The sequence below is a fragment of the Raphanus sativus genome, unplaced genomic scaffold, assembly GCF_000801105.2.
Source record: "Raphanus sativus cultivar WK10039 unplaced genomic scaffold, ASM80110v3 Scaffold0130, whole genome shotgun sequence".
NCBI lineage: Eukaryota > Viridiplantae > Streptophyta > Magnoliopsida > Brassicales > Brassicaceae > Raphanus > Raphanus sativus.
Genome location: NW_026615450.1, coordinates 1 through 22,655, shown reverse-complemented (window position 1 = coordinate 22,655; position 22,655 = coordinate 1). Strand labels below are relative to the sequence as shown.

General features: G+C 40.8%; 8 protein-coding genes across 12 annotated transcripts; 5 read left to right on the top strand and 3 right to left on the bottom strand.

The window, feature by feature from the left end:
- Window positions 1–77: 77 nt before the first annotated feature.
- LOC130501223 (protein FAR1-RELATED SEQUENCE 12-like) lies at window positions 78–3,477 on the top strand. Of its 3 annotated transcripts, none has more exons than XM_056996113.1 (3): window positions 78–408; window positions 629–3,052; window positions 3,124–3,477. In XM_056996113.1, the coding sequence occupies exon 2, from the start codon at window positions 658–660 to the stop codon at window positions 3,040–3,042; it is 2,385 nt and encodes a 794-aa protein (XP_056852093.1). In that variant the 5' UTR covers window positions 78–408; window positions 629–657; the 3' UTR covers window positions 3,043–3,052; window positions 3,124–3,477. The 3 variants fall into 3 exon arrangements, with proteins under 3 accessions (XP_056852093.1, XP_056852092.1, XP_056852091.1); XM_056996112.1 differs by having other exon boundaries at window positions 624–3,052; window positions 3,150–3,477; XM_056996111.1 differs by having other exon boundaries at window positions 624–3,052.
- A 265-nt stretch (window positions 3,478–3,742) lies between these two features.
- Window positions 3,743–5,201, bottom strand: LOC130501228 (membrane protein PM19L-like). The gene is made up of 4 exons (XM_056996120.1): window positions 4,827–5,201; window positions 4,511–4,730; window positions 4,350–4,395; window positions 3,743–4,262 (listed from the first exon to the last, which is right to left on the bottom strand). Exons 1-4 carry the CDS (start codon window positions 4,951–4,953, stop codon window positions 4,143–4,145), a joined length of 513 nt encoding a protein of 170 aa, XP_056852100.1. The 5' UTR covers window positions 4,954–5,201; the 3' UTR covers window positions 3,743–4,142.
- Window positions 5,202–5,605: 404 nt separating this feature from the next.
- On the top strand, window positions 5,606–8,084 carry LOC108847767 (BTB/POZ and MATH domain-containing protein 1). The gene is made up of 4 exons (XM_018621096.2): window positions 5,606–6,231; window positions 6,541–6,889; window positions 7,429–7,705; window positions 7,798–8,084. The coding sequence occupies exons 1-4, from the start codon at window positions 5,810–5,812 to the stop codon at window positions 7,977–7,979; spliced, it is 1,230 nt and encodes a 409-aa protein (XP_018476598.1). The 5' UTR covers window positions 5,606–5,809; the 3' UTR covers window positions 7,980–8,084.
- Window positions 8,085–8,220: 136 nt separating this feature from the next.
- LOC130501227 (uncharacterized) lies at window positions 8,221–9,676 on the bottom strand. 2 transcript variants are annotated; one of them, XM_056996118.1, is made up of 4 exons: window positions 9,202–9,676; window positions 9,023–9,091; window positions 8,670–8,776; window positions 8,221–8,487 (listed from the first exon to the last, which is right to left on the bottom strand). In XM_056996118.1, exons 1-4 carry the CDS (start codon window positions 9,659–9,661, stop codon window positions 8,392–8,394), a joined length of 732 nt encoding a protein of 243 aa, XP_056852098.1. In that variant the 5' UTR covers window positions 9,662–9,676; the 3' UTR covers window positions 8,221–8,391. The 2 variants fall into 2 exon arrangements, with proteins under 2 accessions (XP_056852098.1, XP_056852099.1); XM_056996119.1 differs by lacking the exon at window positions 9,023–9,091.
- LOC130501226 (UPF0613 protein PB24D3.06c-like) lies at window positions 9,622–12,264 on the top strand. Its single transcript, XM_056996117.1, has 9 exons — window positions 9,622–10,029; window positions 10,371–10,447; window positions 10,627–10,732; window positions 10,843–10,935; window positions 11,030–11,095; window positions 11,250–11,395; window positions 11,511–11,619; window positions 11,743–11,807; window positions 11,960–12,264. The coding sequence occupies exons 1-9, from the start codon at window positions 9,736–9,738 to the stop codon at window positions 12,105–12,107; spliced, it is 1,104 nt and encodes a 367-aa protein (XP_056852097.1). The 5' UTR covers window positions 9,622–9,735; the 3' UTR covers window positions 12,108–12,264.
- Window positions 12,265–12,677: 413 nt separating this feature from the next.
- LOC130494235 (uncharacterized) lies at window positions 12,678–14,983 on the top strand. 2 transcript variants are annotated; one of them, XM_056996122.1, is made up of 10 exons: window positions 12,678–12,816; window positions 12,905–13,066; window positions 13,378–13,439; window positions 13,602–13,656; window positions 13,735–13,833; window positions 13,908–13,994; window positions 14,100–14,216; window positions 14,301–14,393; window positions 14,472–14,502; window positions 14,593–14,983. In XM_056996122.1, exons 2-10 carry the CDS (start codon window positions 12,971–12,973, stop codon window positions 14,802–14,804), a joined length of 852 nt encoding a protein of 283 aa, XP_056852102.1. In that variant the 5' UTR covers window positions 12,678–12,816; window positions 12,905–12,970; the 3' UTR covers window positions 14,805–14,983. The 2 variants fall into 2 exon arrangements, with proteins under 2 accessions (XP_056852102.1, XP_056852101.1); XM_056996121.1 differs by having other exon boundaries at window positions 12,704–13,066.
- A 1,140-nt stretch (window positions 14,984–16,123) lies between these two features.
- On the top strand, window positions 16,124–17,546 carry LOC108844385 (probable aspartic proteinase GIP2). The gene has a single exon (XM_018617637.2). The coding sequence runs from the start codon at window positions 16,225–16,227 to the stop codon at window positions 17,401–17,403; it is 1,179 nt and encodes a 392-aa protein (XP_018473139.1). The 5' UTR covers window positions 16,124–16,224; the 3' UTR covers window positions 17,404–17,546.
- A 1,222-nt stretch (window positions 17,547–18,768) lies between these two features.
- On the bottom strand, window positions 18,769–21,449 carry LOC130501222 (uncharacterized). The gene is made up of 10 exons (XM_056996109.1): window positions 21,219–21,449; window positions 20,966–21,152; window positions 20,677–20,725; window positions 20,516–20,584; window positions 20,377–20,439; window positions 20,088–20,298; window positions 19,884–20,016; window positions 19,675–19,798; window positions 19,164–19,590; window positions 18,769–19,091 (listed from the first exon to the last, which is right to left on the bottom strand). Exons 1-10 carry the CDS (start codon window positions 21,292–21,294, stop codon window positions 19,021–19,023), a joined length of 1,410 nt encoding a protein of 469 aa, XP_056852089.1. The 5' UTR covers window positions 21,295–21,449; the 3' UTR covers window positions 18,769–19,020.
- Window positions 21,450–22,655: the final 1,206 nt, after the last annotated feature.

Below are 22,655 nucleotides of genomic sequence, written 5' to 3'. Positions count from 1 at the left end.
CTAGTAAGTAGTATCAGATCATATTTTTGTCAACAAATGTAATAACGATATTTAAAATTTAATTTTTTGGTCTAAGCTGTCAAGTTGACGGATAAAGAAAGGTTTGGGCTTTCGCTTCTTCTTCATCTCTTCTCTCTCTATCTTTCTCGGTATCCATCTTCTTCGCCCAAAATCCCTAATCAATTCCTCCTTACCATACCACCACACCACCAAATCCAATTCCCGCCAAAGAGAGAATAATGTCGACGGGTCCTGAAACGAATCGAATCCTCTTTACGAATTGCAAGCGCCGCTAATCTGAAAGAGTTTCTCGCAATCTCCGCCCTTTCACCGGCTAATCTTTTTCTTATCCCTCTCTTTCCCTTTTTTCTGGTTCCTCCCTGCCGATTCGTAACGAGAAATGGAGAGGTAAAAAACTGTTTGGTTGATTTAGTCTTTCCCTCCCTCCCTCCCTCCTTTGAATCTCATTCTCTGACTTGTTTTGGATGTGTTTAGTTTAGATAAAGCTCCTCTCTTTATACTTAAAGTCTCTACCTTTCCTTAGGAGAATGATAGATTAGATTTAGTTCTGTACCTCCAGATTTTGATTTTTAACTCTTTTATGTGTGTGTGTTCAATAACAGTTCAGCTACTGAGCAGCACAGCAGTTTCAACAACATGGTAACCAAAGCATATCCACTACGGATACTGAACCACACCACCACCGACGAACATGTTAACTCAGGAGGAGGAGGAGGAGGAGCAGCCGAGCCTTACGTCGGTCTAGAATTCGACACAGCAGAGGAAGCTCGCGAGTACTACAACGCCTACGCGGCGAGAACCGGTTTCAAAGCTAGGACCGGTCAGCTCTACAGATCGAGAACCGACGGTACCGTTTCCTCCAGGAGGTTCGTCTGCTCCAAAGAAGGCTTTCAGCTGAACTCGAGAACCGGATGCACTGCCTTCATCCGTGTTCAGAGACGTGACACTGGGAAATGGGTTCTTGATCAGATCCAGAAAGAGCATAACCACGAGCTCGGAGGTGAAGCTGAGGAGATGACTGTGGCGGCGACGACTCCGCGTCCTGTGAGAGCTCCTGCTCCTACTAAGCTAGCTGCGACGGTGAATCAGCATAGACCGAAAATGAAAGTTGTTGACGAGTCTGATAGAGAACAGAGATCGTCTTCCTCTAAGAGCACCTCTCTCAAACGCTTCAAAAGCGGTGAAGGAGAAGTGAGCAATGATGGTCATCATCATCATCATAATCCTAAGGCGGTTTCCGGTAGCGAGCCTTACGCAGGTTTGGAGTTCGGTTCGGCTAACGAAGCGTGTCAGTTCTACCAAGCCTATGCGGAAGTCGTCGGGTTTAGAGTCCGGATCGGTCAGCTGTTCCGTTCCAAAGTAGACAACTCCATCACTTCGAGACGGTTCGTTTGCTCGAGAGAAGGGTTTCAGCATCCTTCGAGGATGGGATGCGGAGCTTACATGAGGATCAAGAGACAAGACTCTGGCGGCTGGATCGTGGACCGGCTCTGCAAAGATCATAACCACGACCTCGAGCCCGGGAAGAAGAACCAAGACGGTGTGAAGAAGATAACCGAAGATGTGATGATGACGGGAGGAGGAGGGTTAGACTCCGTTGATCTCATCGAACTAAACAACAGCCACCACCACATCAAGAAAGCTGCTACGTCATCATCATCACGAGAGAACAGGATCGGTAAAGAATGGTATCCGCTGCTTCTTGATTACTTCCAGTCCAAACAAACCGAGGACATGGGGTTCTTCTACGCTGTTGAGCTAGATGTTCACAGCGGGAGCTGTCTCAGCGTCTTCTGGGCGGATAGCAGAGCGAGATTCGCTTGCAGTCAGTTCGGTGACGCGGTTGTGTTCGACACTTCGTACAGAAAAGGAAACCACTCTGTTCCCTTCGCTACTTTCGTCGGTTTTAACCACCACAGGCAGCCGGTGCTACTCGGCTGCGCTGTGGTGGCCGACGAGTCTAAAGAGAGTTTCTTATGGTTGTTTCAGACGTGGCTACGCGCCATGTCGGGGCGTCCTCCGAGGTCAGTTGTAGCTGATCAAGACTTGCCTATAAAGCAAGCTTTGTCTCAGGTCTTCCCCGGAGCGCATCATCGGTACTCGGCTTGGCAGATGAGGGAGAGAGAGCGGGAGAATCTAAGACCGTTCCCGAGCGAGTTCAAGTACGAGTACGAGAAGTGTATATACCAGACGCAAACGGTTTTGGAGTTTGACTCGGTTTGGAACACTCTCATCAACAAGTACGGTCTAAGAGACGACGTCTGGCTCAGAGAAGTGTACGAGCAGCGTGAGCATTGGGTTCCTGCGTATCTAAGGGGAAGCTTCTTCGCTGGGATACCGATCAACGGAGCGTTTGAGCCGTTCTTCAGCGCTTCTTCTTCTTCGCTCGACGCGCTGACTCCTCTCAGAGAGTTCATCGGGAGATACGAGCAAGGGCTCGAGCAGAGACGCGAGGAGGAGAGGAAAGAGGATTTCAACTCTTACAACTTGCAGCCTTTCTTGCAGACGAAGGAGCCCGTGGAGGAGCAGTGCAGGAGGCTATACACGCTGACCGTCTTCAGGATCTTCCAGAACGAGCTCGTTCAGTCTTACAGCTACCTCTGTTTGAAGACCTACGAGGAAGGAGCGATGAGCAGGTTCTTGGTGAGGAAATGCGGGAACGAGAGCGAGAAACACGCGGTGACTTTCAACGCGACGAATCTGAACTCGAGCTGCAGCTGTCAGATGTTTGAGCACGAAGGGCTGTTGTGTAGGCATGTGTTGAAAGTGTTTAATCTGTTGGAAGTGAAAGAGCTTCCGTCGAGGTATATACTGCACAGGTGGACCAAGAACGCGGAGTTCGGGTTTGTGCGTGATATGGAGTCGGGTGTGAGCTCTCAGGATCTTAAGGCCTTGATGGTTTGGAGTCTGAGAGAAGCTGCTTCTAAGTATATAGAGTTTGGGACTTCGTCTCTGGAGAAGTATAAGCTTGCTTATGAGATTATGCGTGAGGGTGGGAAGAAACTTTGTTGGCAGAGATGATGAAAAAATGGTAAGATCAATCTTCTTTGATATCTAATCTCTGTGTTCTTTTCTTAAGTTGATTGTTGCTAATGGCTATAGGTGTTTTTGGTATTTACCCTTTGAAGAATATGAAGTCCTCTCCTTGTTCGACGTTCTAATGTTAACCCCTTTTCGATAACTTCCATCGGTAGCGTGCAAGTGGTGGTGGAGTTGGGAGTTGTGGTCATTGTCTTTCCCAGTGATAATTGTCGTTGATCATTGCAATGGCGCTTCTGGTGATGTATTATCAGTGACATGTTTATTGTCTCTTGTGTGTTGTTTATGTTATAAGAAAGTGAGAACAGATGAGAAGGTTTAGGGTTTTGTTGTGATCTACGGATCATGTTTAGAGAACAAAATATCGTTTGAGATCCTAGAAAGTTTAGAATGTAATATTAATTATCATTTTCAATCTCTTTTTTGCCTTCTCACTTGATAGAAGAAGCCTTGGTTATTTATTTCTAAGTTAGAAAATTTTAGAAGTATTGGTGGTATCTTTTAGGCGTCAAAGAATCTAGATATAGCTAGAAAGCTTAGGACGCTACCATACAATGTTATATTTATCATACTATAACTCAGTGAGTTCTATAGACTCTTGTCTTATCATACGTTTTGGGTTTGTGCTGGTTGAAACAGTGGATACATCCCAGACTACATCTAAAGCAGGTTTAAACCCCTAACATGTGTCCGGTCAGTATTACTCTACCATCAGTTTAGGTTAGCACACAATCTGAATTGTCCCTAAGAATGAGATTCTATATTGCCTTCTCTATCTTTTCTAGGGTTTGTCTAGCATGCATCTGCTTTGCTAAGCTGCTTAGGTCCAATATTGTTTGAGCAAAACATGTTTTGTAAATTAGAAATTTTTTATCATCTTCATTCATTCCTTAACAGCAATAATAGTAATTCATATTTCAGGTAGTGCCGTATACAATCAGTGCATATAATAGAAAAAAATTAGACGAATAAAAACAATGAACACAATAGATTACACGATCACAAACTCTTGTTTTGACTAAACCACACGCTTCCAATAAGAAAATCTAACCGATATATATCTCTCTTTCAAGTGTAGAAACTCAAACTCTTCCCGCATGAGGCCTCTCACCGGCGACTGTTTCTCCAACTCCGACGTGAATGGCTCCGGTGCACAATAAGTGAGTAGCACTCACAATGATTGTCATAACTTCAAGAGTTCTCTGCAAAGAAAATAAAATATGTTAACTTCTTTTACTACTCGTTAAAGAAAACATAAACTTGTTCAAAAAAGAGATTAAAAAGCTCACTAAATTGGCCTCGGTCCAGCCTATGTTGATCTCCTTGCATGCCAATCTGCAGCAACACCAAACCAAACCAAACCGGTTAAGATTTGGTTTTAAACTAAAGACCGAATCAGGAGACGGTTTTGATTATTCATAAACCGGTGGTGAGAGTTTTACTATAATACCCCATGGCGAGGAGAGTGAGAGACCAGGAGATGAGAGAAGACGCCGCTGCGGAATGGAGATTTGGAGAGTCCCACTCAAGAACGTTCATGATTCCGGTGAGTGACGTCGCCATTCCGACGACGCCGGCGATCAGCGAGAATATTACGAAAAAACCAGTCGCCATGTTCCCCACCGGGAAGTATATAGGGAAGATCTTCGCCGGAAGAGACAGCACCGACGCTGCAATAAACCAACAAAAAGATGATTTTGATTGATCACAATTCAATCCTCACAAAAACAAAAAAATTGGGATCGTTATGCTTTGTTGTTAATTACCAGACTCGCGAGCTCTCTCGATGCCGTGATTAACAGCCCAGGAAGCGATGATGGTGACGACAAAATAGAGACCAAGGTTCAGCAACAGAAGCATGAAAGCTGCCGACTTTGATCCTCCTGAAGCCATTATTGATTCTCTCGAGTTTTCCCGACAAGAAATTAAAAGACTTGTAAGAAAACCTGACAATATATCCTTGTCTATGTTCTCTGTCTTGGGGGTAAACACAAGATCTCCGCATGTCTGTGTTATAGTATAATTTAATAGGAATAAAACTTTCTTCAGCTGCAAGCAATGTTTTAAATTCCTTACTTCGGTCTTTCCCTTTGGCCAACGAATCAAAGCCCCCAAAACCTTATTTTGCTGTCTTCTTCACAAAGGAAAAAAAAGAAGAAAAGAATACTAGAAAATGACAAAAACATAAACCCTTTTCCCGGAAAAAGACTGTCAGAATGAAACTTTTCCCGGAAAATTCTGTCAGGCTGAAACGTTTCCGGGGAAACTGATGAGGTTTACTTCTAAGTTCTAACCAATAAACTTATGCACATTTTCGTTGTCGTTTTGACTCTATAAACCCACATGTTCTTATCCATGGGTCGTCTTTGACGTTCTTCCATTGTCAACTTGTCAAGTGGATACACAAAAACATTAATTAAATCAACGGTGGCCCAATAAGACCCAAGAAATGTGAATTAGGAAATAGAGTGAATTCACATTTATGTTTCTTCCAATTCTTTTCGTGCACATCATAATGATTTTGAATTAGTATATATTAGTAACTGCTAACCTTCATCAAAACCTCATTAATCATATATTCACCACTTTCCTTCATCCTCTTCCTCTTCTTTTTCCTTTCCTTCACGTCTCCACCGACGTCACCGATCTACTATTCATCTCCATCTCCCCCCCCCGGAGACTCTCGCCGATTATCATCCTCCGGAAGCTCAATTGAAGATCTCTTCCGTTTTCAAACCGACCCTCATTGATGAACAACACAGCTAGGGTTTGCGGCGAGGTCTCCAAATCTCCGCCGAAGCCTCTCGCCTCGCCGCCGCTCACGTCGTCAACCTCCGTCACGGAAACCGTCGACGGCTTCCACGAGTTCAAGATCAGCGGCTACTCTCTCACCAAAGGCGTCGGAGTCGGCAAATACGTCGCCTCCGATACGTTCTCCGTCGGCGGTCACTCCTGGGCCGTCTACTTCTACCCCGACGGGAAGAGTCCCGAGGATAACTCTTCCTACGTCTCTCTGTTCATCGCCCTCGCGAGCGAGGGGGCCGATGTGAGGGCTTTGTTCGAGCTCACGCTCGTTGATCAGAGCGGGAACGGGAAGCATAAGGTTCATAGCCATTTCGGGAGAGCGCTCGAGAGCGGACCTTATACTCTCAAGTGTCGCGGAAGCATGTGGTGAGTCACTTCTCTTATCTCTCTAGTGAGAAAGGTTCAAGCTTGCAATAAAAAAACACATTTTTGAGTGGTTTTAGGTCACTTTTGTTGAAATTGTTCTGTGATAGATTGATTAGGGCTATGATGTGTTGTTGTGGTGAGTGATTCTCTTCTCTCTGTTTCCTGGAAAGGTTCAAGCTTTGCAATGAAAGAACACGTTATTGTTTTGAGTGGTTTTCAGGACATTGCTTCTTGATAGATTTGATAGGGTTGTTGTGACGTATCTGTGTCGTTTCAGTTTTTAGTAATGTATCTTTGTTTTGGTTTCAGGGGATACAAGAGGTTTTTCAGGAGGACTGGTCTAGAGACATCAGACTATCTCAAGGACGATAGTCTCTTGGTCCGGTGCCGTGTTGGTGTGGTGAAGTCTTGCACCGAGGGACCGAGGGAGTGTAATATTCCTGTACCGGTTTCTGACTTGGGCCAACAGCTGGGGAAGCTTTTGGAAAGTGGGAAAGGTTGTGATGTTACTTTTGATTTCGATGGAGAAACATTCGCTGCGCACAAGCTGGTTCTTGCGACGCGTTCACCTGTTTTCAGGGCGCAGCTTTTTGGCCCGTTAGGAGACAGGAATACCGACCGTATAGAGATAGATGACGTGGAGGCTCCAATTTTCAAGGTCCGTTTTTTGATTCTCTTTCTGGGGTTTTTACATATGTTACAGTCTTGGAATGTGTAAGTTGATTAGATATCTACAGTCTAAGGGTCTGATAGGAAGAGATAGATTTCTTGGTTCGTTGCCTTTTTTTTTCCCCCGGGTGAGTGATTGTGGTGTCATACAGGATGTTCTGTTCAAGAATGTACCTTCCGGGATCTTCTCCTGGGGCGCTACTCCTGTTGTCTGAGTTTACTCACCCGGGATAAGGTTCTTTCTTTCTGCTTCTCTTGCTTGTTGCATGAATGTCTTTTCCTCATATTCCTATCAGATGATCTGTGTGGTTTAGACTAATGGGCAAATGAATGGACACTTGACTGCCATGATAGGGTTTTGTGATGAATCTATATCTGTTTTCCTTTTGTCAGGTCCTATAAGTCGCTTCTAGGGGTATTAGTCTTTGCTTTAGGTTTAGATCCTAACTCATGGTAGTTTTATTGTCACTTTATGCTCTGATACAAACTCCTTTTGTCCCTATTTTGTTTTTTTTTGCTATTGTGCAGGTTTTGCTTCATTTTATCTACTGGGACGAATTGCCTGATATGCAAGAGTTAATAGGCACAGATTCTAAATCGGCTTCTACTCTTGTGGCTCAGCATCTGCTTGCAGCGGCAGACCGTTATGCTCTTGAGCGGCTTAAAGCTATCTGCGAGTCAAAGCTTTGTGAAGGAATCACCATAAACACGGTTGCAACCACCTTGGCACTAGCGGAGCAGCACCACTGTTTCCAGCTAAAAGCTGTCTGTCTCAAATTCGTCGCCATGCCTGAGAACTTGAAAGGTAAACAAAAAGTGGATCATTCTTTTTGCTGTGAAATCTGCTCATGTAATGAGGCTTATGTTATTATTCCACTCTTTTTTTCTTTTTATCAGCTGTGATGCAAACAGATGGGTTTGATTATCTGAAAAGGAGCTGTCCATCTCTACTCACTGAGCTATTGAAGTATTTGGCGAGGCTTAGGGAACACTCTGGAACTGCACCTGGACATCCAAAAGATATATTTGCTGATGGTTGTGATGCCAATGGAAGAAGAGTGAAGCAGCGGTTGCATTGAACAGAATCGTGCATTGTATAATCTCTGTTAAAAGATAATGGCTTATCTGAATCTTTTTCAATGCTTTGTTTTAAGATCAAAGATCCAATGGAATTTGCTTACTAATCTTGGTGTTTCTCTCTCTCTCTCTCTCTCTCATCGATGAGACATTAATTCTTTGAAGGGAATACAGTGAGTGAGACAACACTGAAATAGAGGTTGCTTAAGAGAACAAAACCATTTTATGAAGACAAAGAACATGGCAGGGATCTTGCTTCTCACCCTTTTTAACATCGGTCAGAACAATCAATCACACAACACCACCGAAGGCACGTGACCACTCAACATCGTTCTATTGGACAATACAATAATCGAGTCCCTCAGAATCAGAGTTTTGTTATTACATTCGCTCACAACATAAAATATAGCAAGATCATTTATTCACAAAAAGAAAATCGGAATGTGATCTCCGGCTACGGGACAGTCCAGGCTGACCAAACTTAACTAGTATAAACCTGCCATCAAAGAACTAAACCAAAAAACGGTATCAACAACAATTTCATGTTATATCTTAAACGTGTTCAAGAATCAAAATCAAACCGGAACCAGGCTACGAGCTTTTGTCAGAATAATCTTGGAGACCTAACTAAAGCATGGAACTGGAATACACATGTTTATTGAATTCAAAGAAGCTCTTTTTTTTTGGTTTACCTTTCCGTTCATAGCTTCCACGGCCAACTGTGCATCATCTCTTTTGGTAAACCAAACATAGCCATATCCTAGAGACTGCCGAGTCCTTTCGTTCACGATGATTTTTACTGCCAAGAAAAACGGTAAGAAAATAAGATCCTGCTGGCTTCTAGACTATTTAATTTTTAACCAAGCTAACAACCTAACGATATTCTTATTGCTATTCGTGCTACATCTTCAGGTCCGTTCCAAATGTTAGAATGAGAGAATTATAATAGTCTCCTTCTTCAACAATACCAATTCTAGATTCCCTCATTTGTTTCTATATCTAAAGAAGATAAGCCAAACTATTTATTTGTATCAGAGAGGCTGACCATGGCTAACATCTCCAAACTCCGAGAAGACCTTCTTCAAACGACCTTCACTCACTGAATCCGCAAGCCCTAAAGATTATTACATTTGACCTAATTAAAGGATTCAACTTCTTATAAACCTAAAGGCATATGATGAACAACAGATTTCGGAAAAAAAGGAAGAATCAAATCAAAAGCACCCTTCACGAAGATCGACGAGATAGAAGTAGAGGGAGAAGAGGATGCTTCTCTGGCTCCATCGTCGTGAAAATCTCCGGCGACGCAGCTGATTGTCCGCGGTTTCCTTCTCGCCGTATGACGACATAACGAAACCAAAGGACATCTGGTGGGAGTTTTCCCCGTCGTCGGGATTGTAAGTTCTCTCCGATTTGGAGATAGTCCGACGAATTGAAGTTTTTCGAACGGAGACTGTAAAGTCGCGAGTGAGGTAGACTGATGAGAGAGTGCCATCTCCGTCAAAAAGTTCGTCGCCGGCGAGAAAGTTAAGTCTTGAGCTAAATGGCTTTTTCTTCGCTTGTTTAGTTTGGGCCTAACTTTCGGCCCATTAATATAGCTCGTTAGGCCTCTCCATGGTGTTTTGGGATCCTTCCTCCAGTAACGCGGGTAAAGGCGCGTGACTTCATTCGCTCGAATTGTCATTTCTCAGTCTACCTCGGATTCGAAACGAATCTGATAACCGCCGCGCACGGTATCTTGTGAAAGCGAACCCGAAGATGTCTCTCTCCATGTCCTCCTCTTCCGGCGCTGCTGCAGCAGCAGCTGCGGCGGCGGGTTCGACACCGAAATCATCGTCTTCTCCGGCGGCCGCTTCGTCTTCCTCGGCCACCACGTCCTGGTTCTCCGGAATCGTTCGCGGCCGCGGCGGAGGAGACAAACCCAACCAGACGAAGCTATCGAAAAGCGCATCGGCGACGGGAATCGGAAGCGGGGATCACGGTGGAGGACCCATCAAAGGGAAGAGCCAATTCCGAGGAGTTTTGTTCAAATACGGTCCCAAATCAATTCAGGTTCCCTTTCCGATCGCCTTCGCTTTTGAGTTAGTTAGAACCAAAAGGAGACGACTTTGTTCATCTCAAGCTTGAATCATGTTAAGATTCATTGGAGCTTTGATGAAACATTGATGATCAAACAATGATTAAGTCAATGTTTCAACTTATGTGAGATCTCAGTTCCAGGTTTTGCATTTAGTGTGATGATTTTAATTGACCACTTAATAGCAACAGATGATCAAAATTCAGAATGATTATTGCATAAACCTGTAGATTCATGTCTGTGTTTGTTTATGGTTTTTAAAAAATGGTTACTGGCAGTAACAGCTTGCTTGTCTCATCACTACATGTATCTTCAGGTGGCATTTAAGACCGGAGAATATAAACAACAAGTGATATTTATCGGTGGATTAACCGATGGACTTTTAGCTACTGAGTATGTTGCTTCCTCCCTTTCGCCCTTTTTATATATTTTTTTTGGTATGGATTGTGTGAAGTGTTTGGTTACTCTTATTACTATATGATGGTGGTTGTTTCCCAATCGAAACTCGTTATTTTTTATTTTCATGTATTTTTGATTGGATGAAACGTTCCACACATTGGCTGTTTTTTCAGTTACTTGGAACCTCTTGCAATTGCTTTGGATAAGGAGAAATGGTCACTTGTTCAACTACTCATGTCTTCTTCCTATTCTGGATTCGGCACTTCCAGTTTGAAACAAGTAAAGAGTCTGTGTTTGTCTGTCATTTGATATGGATTTCATATAATATTAGTAGACTCTGGGGGTAAAGCTATGAAGTTCTTTGATTTATTTGTTCCTTTTTGATGAAGGATGCACAAGAGATCGATCAACTTATAAGTTATCTCATCAACAAAGAGAACTCTGAAGGCGTTGTTCTACTTGGCCATAGCACTGGCTGCCAGGTGATTGGTTAACCTCCTCCCAACACTTTTGGTCACTGTTGTTCTAAAAGAAAAAGTTATGACACAGACTTTTTCTTCTCGCGCTTTGAAACAGGACATTGTGTATTATATGGGAACAAATGCTGCATGCTCCCGAGCCGTCCGAGCTGCAATTTTGCAGGTGCCATTTCTAGATTCTTTGACTTGTATTTTTCCGCTCTTCTCTCTTAAAGCTACTCGTTATCATATGTGAAAAAAGACTTGAGCTGAATCTTGTGTAGTGTGCTATATCATTTGTTTTGATCAAATTGCATAATTGCATTGTGGTTACTCAGGCACCGGTCAGCGATAGAGAGTACAAAGCAACGCTTCCTGAAACACCAGCTATGATAGACTTGGCTGCAAATATGATAAAAGAGGGACGAGCAGAGGAGCTAATGCCTAGAGAAGCTGATCCTTGTGCTCCAATCTCTGCGTATAGGTAAGTTATTTATTTCATTTTACCAATAATCGCAGCCTTGAAGAAAATGAAAAAAGTTGTGTGTTTCAACATGTACAAGATACAAAAAATCAATCTATTTGCTTGCTTCCTGCAGATACCACTCCCTCTGCGCTTACATGGGAGACGACGATATGTTTAGTTCTGACCTAAGTGATGATCAGTTGAAAACTAGACTTGGTCATATGGCTAACACACCTTGTCAGGTAGAAACTAAAAACTAAACATCACGATCACTTCCAGTCCCAGTGAACATTTTGGTTTCTAGATGAAGCCATTGGGATCTGATTAGTTTCTTATAATTCTCTATGTCCGTTGTTCTGACGCAGGTGATTTTCTCCATGGGTGATGAGTATGTACCTGATTATGTCGACAAAAAAGCACTGGTTAATAGGTAAGGCCTTAAACTAAAGTGACAGTAAGAATAATGTTTTCATTGTGTTCATTTGTTGGAGTCTTGAAGTCAACATAGGTATACACAGAGTGCCCCGTCCTATAGATGCAAACTTTTCATCAAAAGGATTGATTTGATCTGTGTGGTTACAGGCTAAGTAAAGCAATGGGAGGAGCAGAGAAAGTGGAGGTAGAGCATGGGAATCACTCGCTCTCCAATAGAGTTCATGAAGCTGTTCAAGCCATTATGAGTTTTGTCAAACGAGAAGGACCCAGTGGTTGGGATGATCCTTGGAGCTAAATCTTCTTCTTCTTTTTTTTCATTATTTGGATGAAAATTATACAAATTTCAATCTCTATGAATTAATTTAATGCGTAGTGTCATTTCTCTTCCTTGTTACATAATCCCCAAATTCTTTTGTTGCTTTATCTTGTCTTTATACAAAATTGTTTCTTTTCTTCTCCATTTAAATTGATCAGAGAGTATCACTCAACTGTACAAGTCCATTAATGTAATGAAAATTTTCACACACAAACCAAATGGTATCAAACTTTTCACCTCACTGGTTGAAGTTGAATTCGACATCCCTGCGTGTTTACAAGTAATGTAAAAGAAGGCTCTTTTATGAATTGTTCGTTTAAGTATTGTTTCATGTGTGATAAACCGGCTTAATAGTCTAGCCTAACCGTGAAAGTTATTTGAATATAGTTTTTTTTTTGTCAACGTATATAGTTTTTCTTTAAAACATTTCAATTAATCATTAATGCAAAAAAAAAGAGAGTAGAAATCTCAACCTTTTAAATATCCAATCAAACAAGAAATGATAAAAATTTAAGATATTTATTAAAAAATATATATATTTGAAGGACGGCTCAGAGTGTTCATATATAAAAGCTGAGGGTAAAGATGGAGTCTTCAAACCAAATCAACAACAATTGAATTCTCTCCTCCTCCTTTCACCAAACCTCCCTTCCATATTAAATTCTTGTCCTTATTAGATAATCTCCAGGCAAGCCGCACAGACAAAATCTCCACCCTTAAAGCTCTCGTTTTTGTCGGAAAAACATCGCCTTTTTTTTTTGGTTTTTGCTTGGCAGAGACGACAACCACAATCCAATAGATCCGTGGAAGAGTTACCGGAGGCGATTTAAGGGTCGCCGTTAATGGCGTTGACGTGGTTATCTGCTCTCCGGATTTCAGTTCTTCTGATCCTTGTAGCTGCAATTGTCTTGGCTTTCTATTTCCTCCCCGTCGAGCAGGTCCGTAAATTGCCACAATTGGGGGGTTTCAATTGTGGCTTTCTGTGATGTCTGGAAATTTATAAGCTTTTCTGGTGAAATGTGGGCCCGAATTGTCTCATTTGAGGTTTACATTAGCAATGAAGTTTTGAGATTTTTTTTCATCGTTTTAATTGGTCATTTTGAGACCCTTTGCATATGGGTTATGAGAGCAAGTTGTGTAAAACCTATTCAGATTGATATCTTTACTTTTTCAATTCCTTTATTTCCAATGTAGCATTGGCTAGTTATGGTCTGAAACTTACCGTATCTCTTTGTGTGTGTGTTTTCAGTTTTTGAGGGATTTTTTGTTATGGGTTGAACAAGATCTAGGGCCTTGGGGACCTTTTGCCCTGTAAGTGTCTCTCTTCTCCTTCTTTTTTTTTAAAAAAGCTGATTCTGTTTCACATTACAAATGTTTAGCCATGTGCTTGGAAGACACAACTTATAGAAATTTAGGAACCTTAAGAGTTAGGAGGCCTAACTGAACTTGTCTTTTCTTTTGTAATATGTGTAGAGCTGTTGCCTACATTCCTCTTACAGTTCTAGCTGTTCCTGCCTCTGTTCTAACGGTATATATACATCACATCCTGATTCTATATAACGACTTCTATTGAGAAATCTTATTTGGTTGAGGCTATGATATTCAGATCGGTGGTGGATACCTCTTTGGGCTGCCAATTGGGTTTGTGGCTGACTCCGTGGGAGCTACGCTTGGCTCTGGAGCAGCATTTCTTCTTGGCCGTACTGTTAAGTGTTAGAAGATTTGCAGACATATGCCAATCTTTTTTTACTTACATGATGAAATGATGCTCTTGTGCAGATTGGAAAACCTTTTGTAGTTGCAAAACTGAAGGACTATCCTCAGTTTCAATCGGTGGCTCTCGCCATTGAGAAATCTGGTTTCAAGGTGAGAGAACAACCAATGCAAGTTTTAATCATTTCTTTTTTTTTTACTGCTGACTCTCTGTTTTTTTCAAACTTATGAATATATGCAAAAAAAAACTGAATATAGATATGCTTGTTGCTCCGGCTTGCTCCTCTTCTCCCCTTCAGCATGTTGAACTACCTCTTATCGGTAACGCCAATTACCCTGGGGCCATACTTGCTTTCTTCTTGGTTAGGGATGATGGTAATAATCTTCACCTAATCCATGAATAGATGTTTAGTTGTAAGATCAAAAGAATACAGCTTGATATACGTTGTTGATTCGCAGCCAATAACGCTTGTGTTAGTGTATGTTGGAACAACTCTGAAAGACCTTTCTGATGTGACTCACAAGTGGAGCGAGTTATCTTTCGGTCACTGGGTAAGATCCGCACAAACTTGAGTACATTCTTATCTTCTTTTTCAGTCTCTTTTCTAAACGGTCTTATTTAATTTGCAGGCATCTTTGATTCTGAGCCTTGTAGTATCTGGTTAGTTGGAAGGTTTACTTATGATCTTTACGAACCTCCAAAGATGTACAGAATCACTTATTTTTCTTTTTTTATCTTTTCTCTATGCAGTGATATTAATGGTGTGTGTTACTAAGGTGGCGCAGAACGCTCTAAGAAAAGCTTTGGCAGAGCACGGAGGAGACATGAACGGAGCGGTTGCAGCCTCACCTGAGCTGAACGATGTGGCTGATGCTCCAGCTGATTTAAATGAGCCTCTCTTGATAAAGATAGATTCTCAGGACCATGAAAACCAGCGAGTCATGAAAGAAGCTGCTGGTTAAATTACTTTGTACAATAATCTCATCTTCAACTTACAAAGCTACAAAACATAGGTTTGCTGAGAAAAGAAAAGTCGGTTAATGCACATATAATATATAGTAGGGACATCTATAGCTCTCGATTCTTGTTTTTTTTTTGTATAAGAACATCGATTAATAAATCATTCTAAGCTCTTCTTTTTTTTTGGTCTCTTTGAGATGTAACTACTGTACACATAAACAGAACCAACGAGTTCATAAAGTTACCGAGGGAAAGTAAACGCGATTCAGTAAGAAAAAATCTATGGGCCATAACCATATAAATTGACCATTAGGCCCATTATAAATAGGCCTCAGATACTCAAATGATTTAACTACCACGTGGAAAATTAGCAAAGTACCAAACTTAGGGCTGGGCAAAAAATCCTAACCCGAAAAACCGAACCTGATCCGGAAAAGTAGCACCGAACCCGAACCGAAATTGATTAAATATCTGAATGGGTTCAAAATTTTGGTATTTAAAAAACCGAAACCGAACCCGTTCCGAACCGAAATATTTTGGGTACCCGAATGTATCCGAAACAGATTTATATATTTAAGTATATAAATTATTTTTAGATATAATGTATACTAAAAACATTCAAAATATATAAGATACTTTTAAGTTTTCTAAAATACTCGAAAAATATATGAAAATAGTAAAAAGTAAATGTTTAAAAGAGCTAAATTATATTAAAAACACCAAAATAGTTAAATATATATTGATTATCTATCCAAATATTCAAAGAAAACCAATATATATGTTAAATTTAAGTATTTTGACATTTTTTATTAAAATTATATGTAATATATTATCTTTTTTATAGATTTTGAAAATTTAAAGTATATAATGAATTTTAAAATTTTAAAAATAATTTGAATGGGTTATCCGAACCTGAACCGAATCCGCAAAGATCCGAACTGAACTCGAACCGACATTTATAAATATCCGAATGTGGCTGAAATCTTTGACCCCGAAAACCCGAAACCCGAATAGACTGAACCGAAACCCGAATGGGTACCCGAACGCCCACTATTCCAACTGGCGCAGCTGCACATAAACTCCACATGATTATGGATATTCCCAAAAAATAACAAAAAATGTCTCGACGTATTAAAAAACTCGCGCCACACGTGTCAAAATTCCTCTAGTGGGGTCTACCTTTTCAAAAAAATAAATGGATAAACATTGACCAGAAGAAAAAGTCCCCACGATTCGCGAAACGACACGCTGTCTACTCAGCACTTACCTTAAAAAAACAATCTTTTATCGATCTAAACCGGCGTCGGGCCACCACATCTCATTCTCTCTCTCTCTCTAAACCAGAACCTTAATCCTTTTATTAAACCGTCCAGATCCATCTTTTGCCCCTAACTCACTCAACCAATCAATCACACACTTGTAATGGATTCTTCTTGTCTGAATATCTTCGTCTTCTCCTTCCTCTCTGTTCTCTTCATTACCAAATCACAAATCTATGATTCGGTCAACGGAGTTGTTTTCCCTGTTACTCGAGACCTATCAACAGGTCAATACGTCGCAGAGATTCGCCTTGGTGACTCGTTGGAGCCCGTTAAGCTCGTCGTTGATCTCTCCGGTCCGCTTCTATGGTTCGATTGCTCCTCCGGACACATCTCCTCGTCGCGAAGTCTGGTCTCAGGAAGCTCAAGCGGCTGTCTGAAAGCCAAAGCTGGGAACGACAGAGTTTCATCGCGGGGAGACCATAACACTGAATGCGATTTACTTGTCCGAAACGGCGTCGTCGGGATTACGGCGAGAGGAGAGCTCGCAACAGACGTCTTGTCACTCGGATCTGTTTCTTCTCAGGGAACCGTTGATCTACTCTTCGCCTGTGCTCCTCCCTTGCTGTTACGTGGACTCGCTAGTGGAGGTAAAGGAGTTATGGGCCTTTCCAAGGCCCAAATCTCTCTCCCTTCCCAACTCGCCGCGGAAACTAACGAACGCCTCCGTTTAACTGTTTATCTCTCGCCGTCGAACGGCGTCGTGTCAACGAATTCGGTGGAGGATTTGTTCGGAACGGCAGCGTCTAGCTCTCTGGTCTACACGCCACTGTCTACAAGCACGAGCGGCGATTACGTAATTAACGTGAAATCCATCAGAGTCAACGGGAAGAAGCTCTCCTTGGAGGGTCCGTTATCGGCGGAGCTAAGCACGGTGGTCCCTTACACGACGCTGGAGAGCTCGATATACGAGTTGTTTGCGGAAGCTTACGTTAAAGCTGCGACAAACGCTAAATCGGTAGCTCCGGTGGCACCGTTCGGTCTCTGCTTCACGAGCACGTCTTCGGCTGAGGTGGAGTTTCCGGCGGTTGAACTCGCGTTGCAGAGCGAGATGGTGAGGTGGAGGATTCAGGGGAAGAATCTGTTGGTGGATGCTGGTGGTGGAGTCCAGTGCTTGGGTGTTGTAAACGGCGGGTCTAATTCTAACCGGGTCAGCCCGATTATAATGGGTGGGTTACAGTTGGAAGGCTTTGTATTGGACTTTGATTTGGGTAACTCGGCGATGGGGTTTGGAGAAAGGACACGATCTAGTTCAGATTCCTTCCGACAAGAAGCTTTCTAGTAAAAAATAAAATTGTTTATTGTCAGTTTTTCGCTCTTTGTTTGTTGTGTGTTTGACACAAGAGTACCGTTTCTTACCTGAGTTACTGTAAGCAACTCTACTTATTTACACTAATATGGTTTGTTGGTTGTGATATACATAAATTCAAACAGTGTCTATTAACATCCGCCGTAGAGGATAGACTTAGAGAAAGATGAAACAAGATGTAGAGGCGAAGGAGCCAGCAAGTATGTAGCATTCTTCCATGCCCACATCGACTTTAACCATGTCCAAAGCTCTCCTCCAAGGCTCAGCCCCACGAGCACGTATAGAGTTATCATTGAACATTCATAGGAGTAGCAATGACTGCAATTCTTAAATTCTACTGCATAAATTATTTAACGTAGTTTTTCAGCATTACAGGATTGAAGATTCACAAAAAACAGCAGATGTAGGTAAATGGAATAGAAAGATGGAAATCGCGTTGTAAACGCCGAGTCGAATCGGGTTGGCCAACCGGCTAGAGTTCGAAGCCTTTGTATTGGACTTTGTATGTTTTGGGTACTTTTAATTAGTTTGGCTGACGGGCTTGATTTTGATTTCATTAGTTTCACGCCAAATATAATTGTTTTTGTAATTGTATAAGAATTTTTATATAGGATTGGGGGATTTCTTAGACCAACATTCCAAAATTGAATTTTAGTAGTATAAGATAAAACCACCCAAAAAAACAGAAAATAGGTAGGCCACACTCGATTGTGATCGCATCAAAGAAAACAATACAAACTGCCAAAAACATTATGAAAAATCGTGATATTGCCAAAAATGAAAAAGAAATAAGAGAGCAACATAATATTTAGACAATTTCCAATAATGTTTCATTTTTCACTTTTTACTTCAGTTTTAGCCAATGAGATAGCTTTCTTACAGGTATGAGATGTGTCAGGGATGGGGAGAGCTGAGCCACATGTGCGCATTTGTCTTGGACGGCGTGAATAACGTCATGAATCGCGTGTTTAAATTAACGATCTGTTTTACTAGTAAAACACTAAAACATATTTCCTTTCCCATTGGCGTGTGTGCAATAAATAACCTAAGTAGTAAAGGACCTTGATTTAATGTTGTATAGAAACGAAATGATATTATTGCATTTATATGAATTTGATATGAAAATCTGAGGTGACTATCTCACTTGGAAATACTAGTTTGGTAAATCCTGTTTTTTAACGTCCCAACAGTTCAAGACATTGGCAGGTTTTTCCGGCATAAATTTTAAAGCACTGAGAAAAAAGTCTATTAATATTTCAAAAGTATATTGCAAGTGCTTTTAAAATCTTTCAGGTTATGGTTGCCTTTAACTCCCAAAAAAAAAAAAGCTGTGACTCATAAGAAAAAAGGTTATGGTTGCAGTTGTTATGCAAAAATAATAGTGGCCCAACACGATGTTAGGAAATCACAATATTATGGTTTTGTGTTGGAAAGCCCAGATATAGCTAGCTCGTCTTTATGCCTAGGAAGCCGAAATAGACATAAGAATCTCAAATCTCTCATATCTGATGAAAAGACAAGCTAATCACTACGAGTAAAGCAAAAAAACAGTTCTATACCAGAGAACGAGTTCACATATTGTCTTCGTCTTCAAAATCCAGCCATCACAACATCTTCATCTTGGTCCCAAGAGATGACATTCCCAACCGCAACTGTATATCCTGCATGCCACCAATTAAGAGTTACCAATTAGTATGAGAACATAAACTACTAAAACTCTTACTGAGTTATACCTTCAGTTCTTAAAACTAACTCCCCAAGTTGAGGAAAATTAGCAATTTCTTCTATGCTGATGTAGTCCTCAGGAACCTCTATACGGCAGAGAGCAAATTCCCCTTCTTTCACAAAACGCCTTCTTCCTGACCAGGATCCATTGGTGAATTTTTTCATTTCAACAATCTCACAATTATGCACCTCTAGTGAATGGATGTGTAGCATGGCTTTGAAACCATTATACATCCTAGCAGGCGTCTTTAGGAAACGCAACTCCGCAGTAAAAGACTTAGTGCGACTGAGAGCACCGCCGGAGGAGAGCACAGCGCCAGGGTGGATGTCGTTATGTGGAGGGACTATGTGGATTGACACATAGTCACCTGGTCCCGCTTGATCAACTTCTATCTTGCCCTTGATGCAGTACAAAGCAACAACCTTTGGACGTTCCTGTCAATAGAAAGTCAGAACAAAATTAATAAGACAAATCATTTTGAATACCAGGAACAAGAAAAAAACACCATTTTGAATAACCTGATATGGCATGATAACAAGGTTATCATGTTTGTAATCATGCTTCTTTATCGTTCCAGAGCAGACCCTCCCATAAATGACATGATTTCCGTCCTCATTTGTGTAGACTTGAATAATAGGCATTCTGCCAACAACAACACAGATACGTTTTTACAAGTCATCCTGCCAAAAGTCAATACATGATTAACAGAGAAAAGTTGACTGTTCACCTGAATGGCGCAGAAGCATCCCCTCTCGGAACAAGATCCATAGCCTCGAGAACGTCAAAGAGAGAGCGCACAGTGCCACTTCGACACATTTCAATGTTGTCTCCATGGAGTCCCGACACTGGTAAGAAGGTAACTGAAAAAAAGACCATATCAGTTTAATATAATGAATGAAACTTAAGGTCTGACAATTTAGTGCTTACTTACCATTCTCGCTGTGAAAGTAATTTTTCAGAAACAGAAACGAGGAGAGCTTTTCTTCTATTTCCTCAAATCTAGCCGTAGACCACAGTACGGTGTCCATTTTGTTAATGAGAACAATTAGTTTCTCCACTCCAAAAGCGCTTGTGAGTTGAAGATGCTCTTGAGTCAGACTCGAAAAACATTGTTCAAACTCCCCATCAGAGGCTGAAATCACCTACGCAGATGACAAGAAATATCAATCCTCACTGATATCTTATCTAATAAGGACTCTTAACGAGAAAGACTCACTCACCAGAATACCCAAATCTGCCTCATATGCTCCTTTTATCATTTTTGGCACCAAACGACTCTGACCCTACAAATTCATATAAGAGAATCATAAGAAAATCAACAGTCAAAGGATGTATCTATTAAGTTTCATGATTCCTTACCGGTGCATCCAAAACAGTAAAGGTTCTGCTCTTAATCTCAAAGCTTGCGTTTCCGAGCTGCATCTCATCCTGTCAAATGTATACATCGAAACTAAACTACAACATGTACAAAAGAAAAACAGAAACAAAAACAAAACAAAAAACACTAATGAAAGACATACATTGAGCCTATGGTCGTCCTCTTTATTGTCTATTATGTACGCCAACTGCCTGGAATACATAAACCAATAAGTTAAGAAGGGCAAAACTTCAATGAAAGTTATGTAAACTCCTTTATCGGGACATGTTCTTTCAATATCCACAGGCTTTGACTAGCAACGGTAGTCACAAAAATCATAGCAACACAATCTCCTATATATGGGAATATCTAAACTGAGTTTTGCTACCCAAAGAATAATCCTATTCTATCATTCAAACACAAAAAAAAAAAAAAAATAGTGCAACACTCACCGGCCTTGTCTATCATCAGCTATTGCTAGTGCTTCATTCTCTTGCAGCTCTTCAATGCTCACTAGGCCGAGCAGTAGAAGAATTTGTCCCACAATAGTCGACTTTCCAGATCCAGAGGGCCCCATGAAGAGCATGGTTAGGTGACTTCTTGTGTCTAGCATTCTCACATCAGCCTCACAATGCACACCTGAGACTATGCAAATATTAAAATCGGACAGAGATACTTAGAAAATAAAGATTATTCAAGACAAACCTGCATCAGCCTTAGGTCTCTTCGTGAGAATCGCATCAGTCTCTTCTTCTAGACGTCTCTTCTTAGAATCTTCCATCTTGAATCGAATCGACGAAGACCAGGGCGGAGAGAATCGATGAAGTCTTGAAGACGAGAGCGGAGAGAAAGAGAGGAATCGATTGAGAATTAGGGTTTTCGAAAAGTTCTTTTTTGGGTTGTTTGTTTTTTTTTGTTTGGGTTTCCTAACGGGTTTTAAAAATGATTTACAAACCAAATGCAATTTTAAGTAAAAAAATTATTTTCATAAAAATAATCAATTATTGTAGAGTATTTGCACTCTATCCCCCAAACTTTTTTTTATGTATTCAGTTCTATACCCAATTTTTTTTATTAACCCCCATAATTTGTATATTTTCATTCCACTTGCCATGAAAATACTTTTTTGTCCAACTGAAACTATTTCATAAAAGAAACCCCCTAAAAACCTTAACCATCAAGACACCAAAAATACTATCGACAGAACAGACCCCTGTAAAGCAACTGCAATCAAAACCCACATCCCACTCAATTAAAAGGCACGACCATTGAGAGAATGAAACATCAGCGAATCAGACATGTGAGAGGCCACGGCTTTCATACAAGAACAGGTTAGATAACCAAGATGGTGGCCCTGCCGCAACATACGACTGAACCAAACCATACTTGTTGACACTATCTGCGATGAAAGACGCACCTCTGTTTGTCTCTTTTTTTACTAATCTTCACCTTCCACTCCTCAATGCTCCCAAACTGACATACAAATTCATCACGCTGAAACAAAAAGGAAAGCCAAGCTTGAGGTCGCATCACTGCACCAAAGATATTTTCAAACTCTCCAGCAAAAATAATTTTGTTGAAATGAAGACTGTTCATGCTCTCTGCTGCCCAGAGCACAGCCTGCAGTTTAGCTTCTCCCTTCGATGCTACCTCTGCAAACGCTCTCCTGCTGTGACAAATCACAAACCCCTTGTCATTCTGAACCACCCACGCTGCACCTAGTGCTCTGGTCCCTTTATCCCAATCTAGAGCGACATTGCACATGAGCCATGAAAATACTATTTACTGACTTATTGACTTTATCAAAAATTAAGATAAAAAATAATTAAATAACACCTTTTTATAACAAAAGACTCTTTTGAATATAAAGAAACTTTTGAATCTAAAAAATAAAATTACAAAGATTTTTTAAATTGTTACCTCCAGTCTATTATATATATACTATTAGACTAGATGTTTTGCACCATGTGCAGTGATAAAAATTTAAGTTATATTTAAATTTAAATTTATAAATATTAGATATTTTATTATTTTTGACCCGTATGTAATCTAAATTTGATTTAGTAAAGTATAATTAAGAGAAAAATAATTTTGTTTATTTTAAATAATATTTAATAATATGTATGTATGTAATGTTAGTAA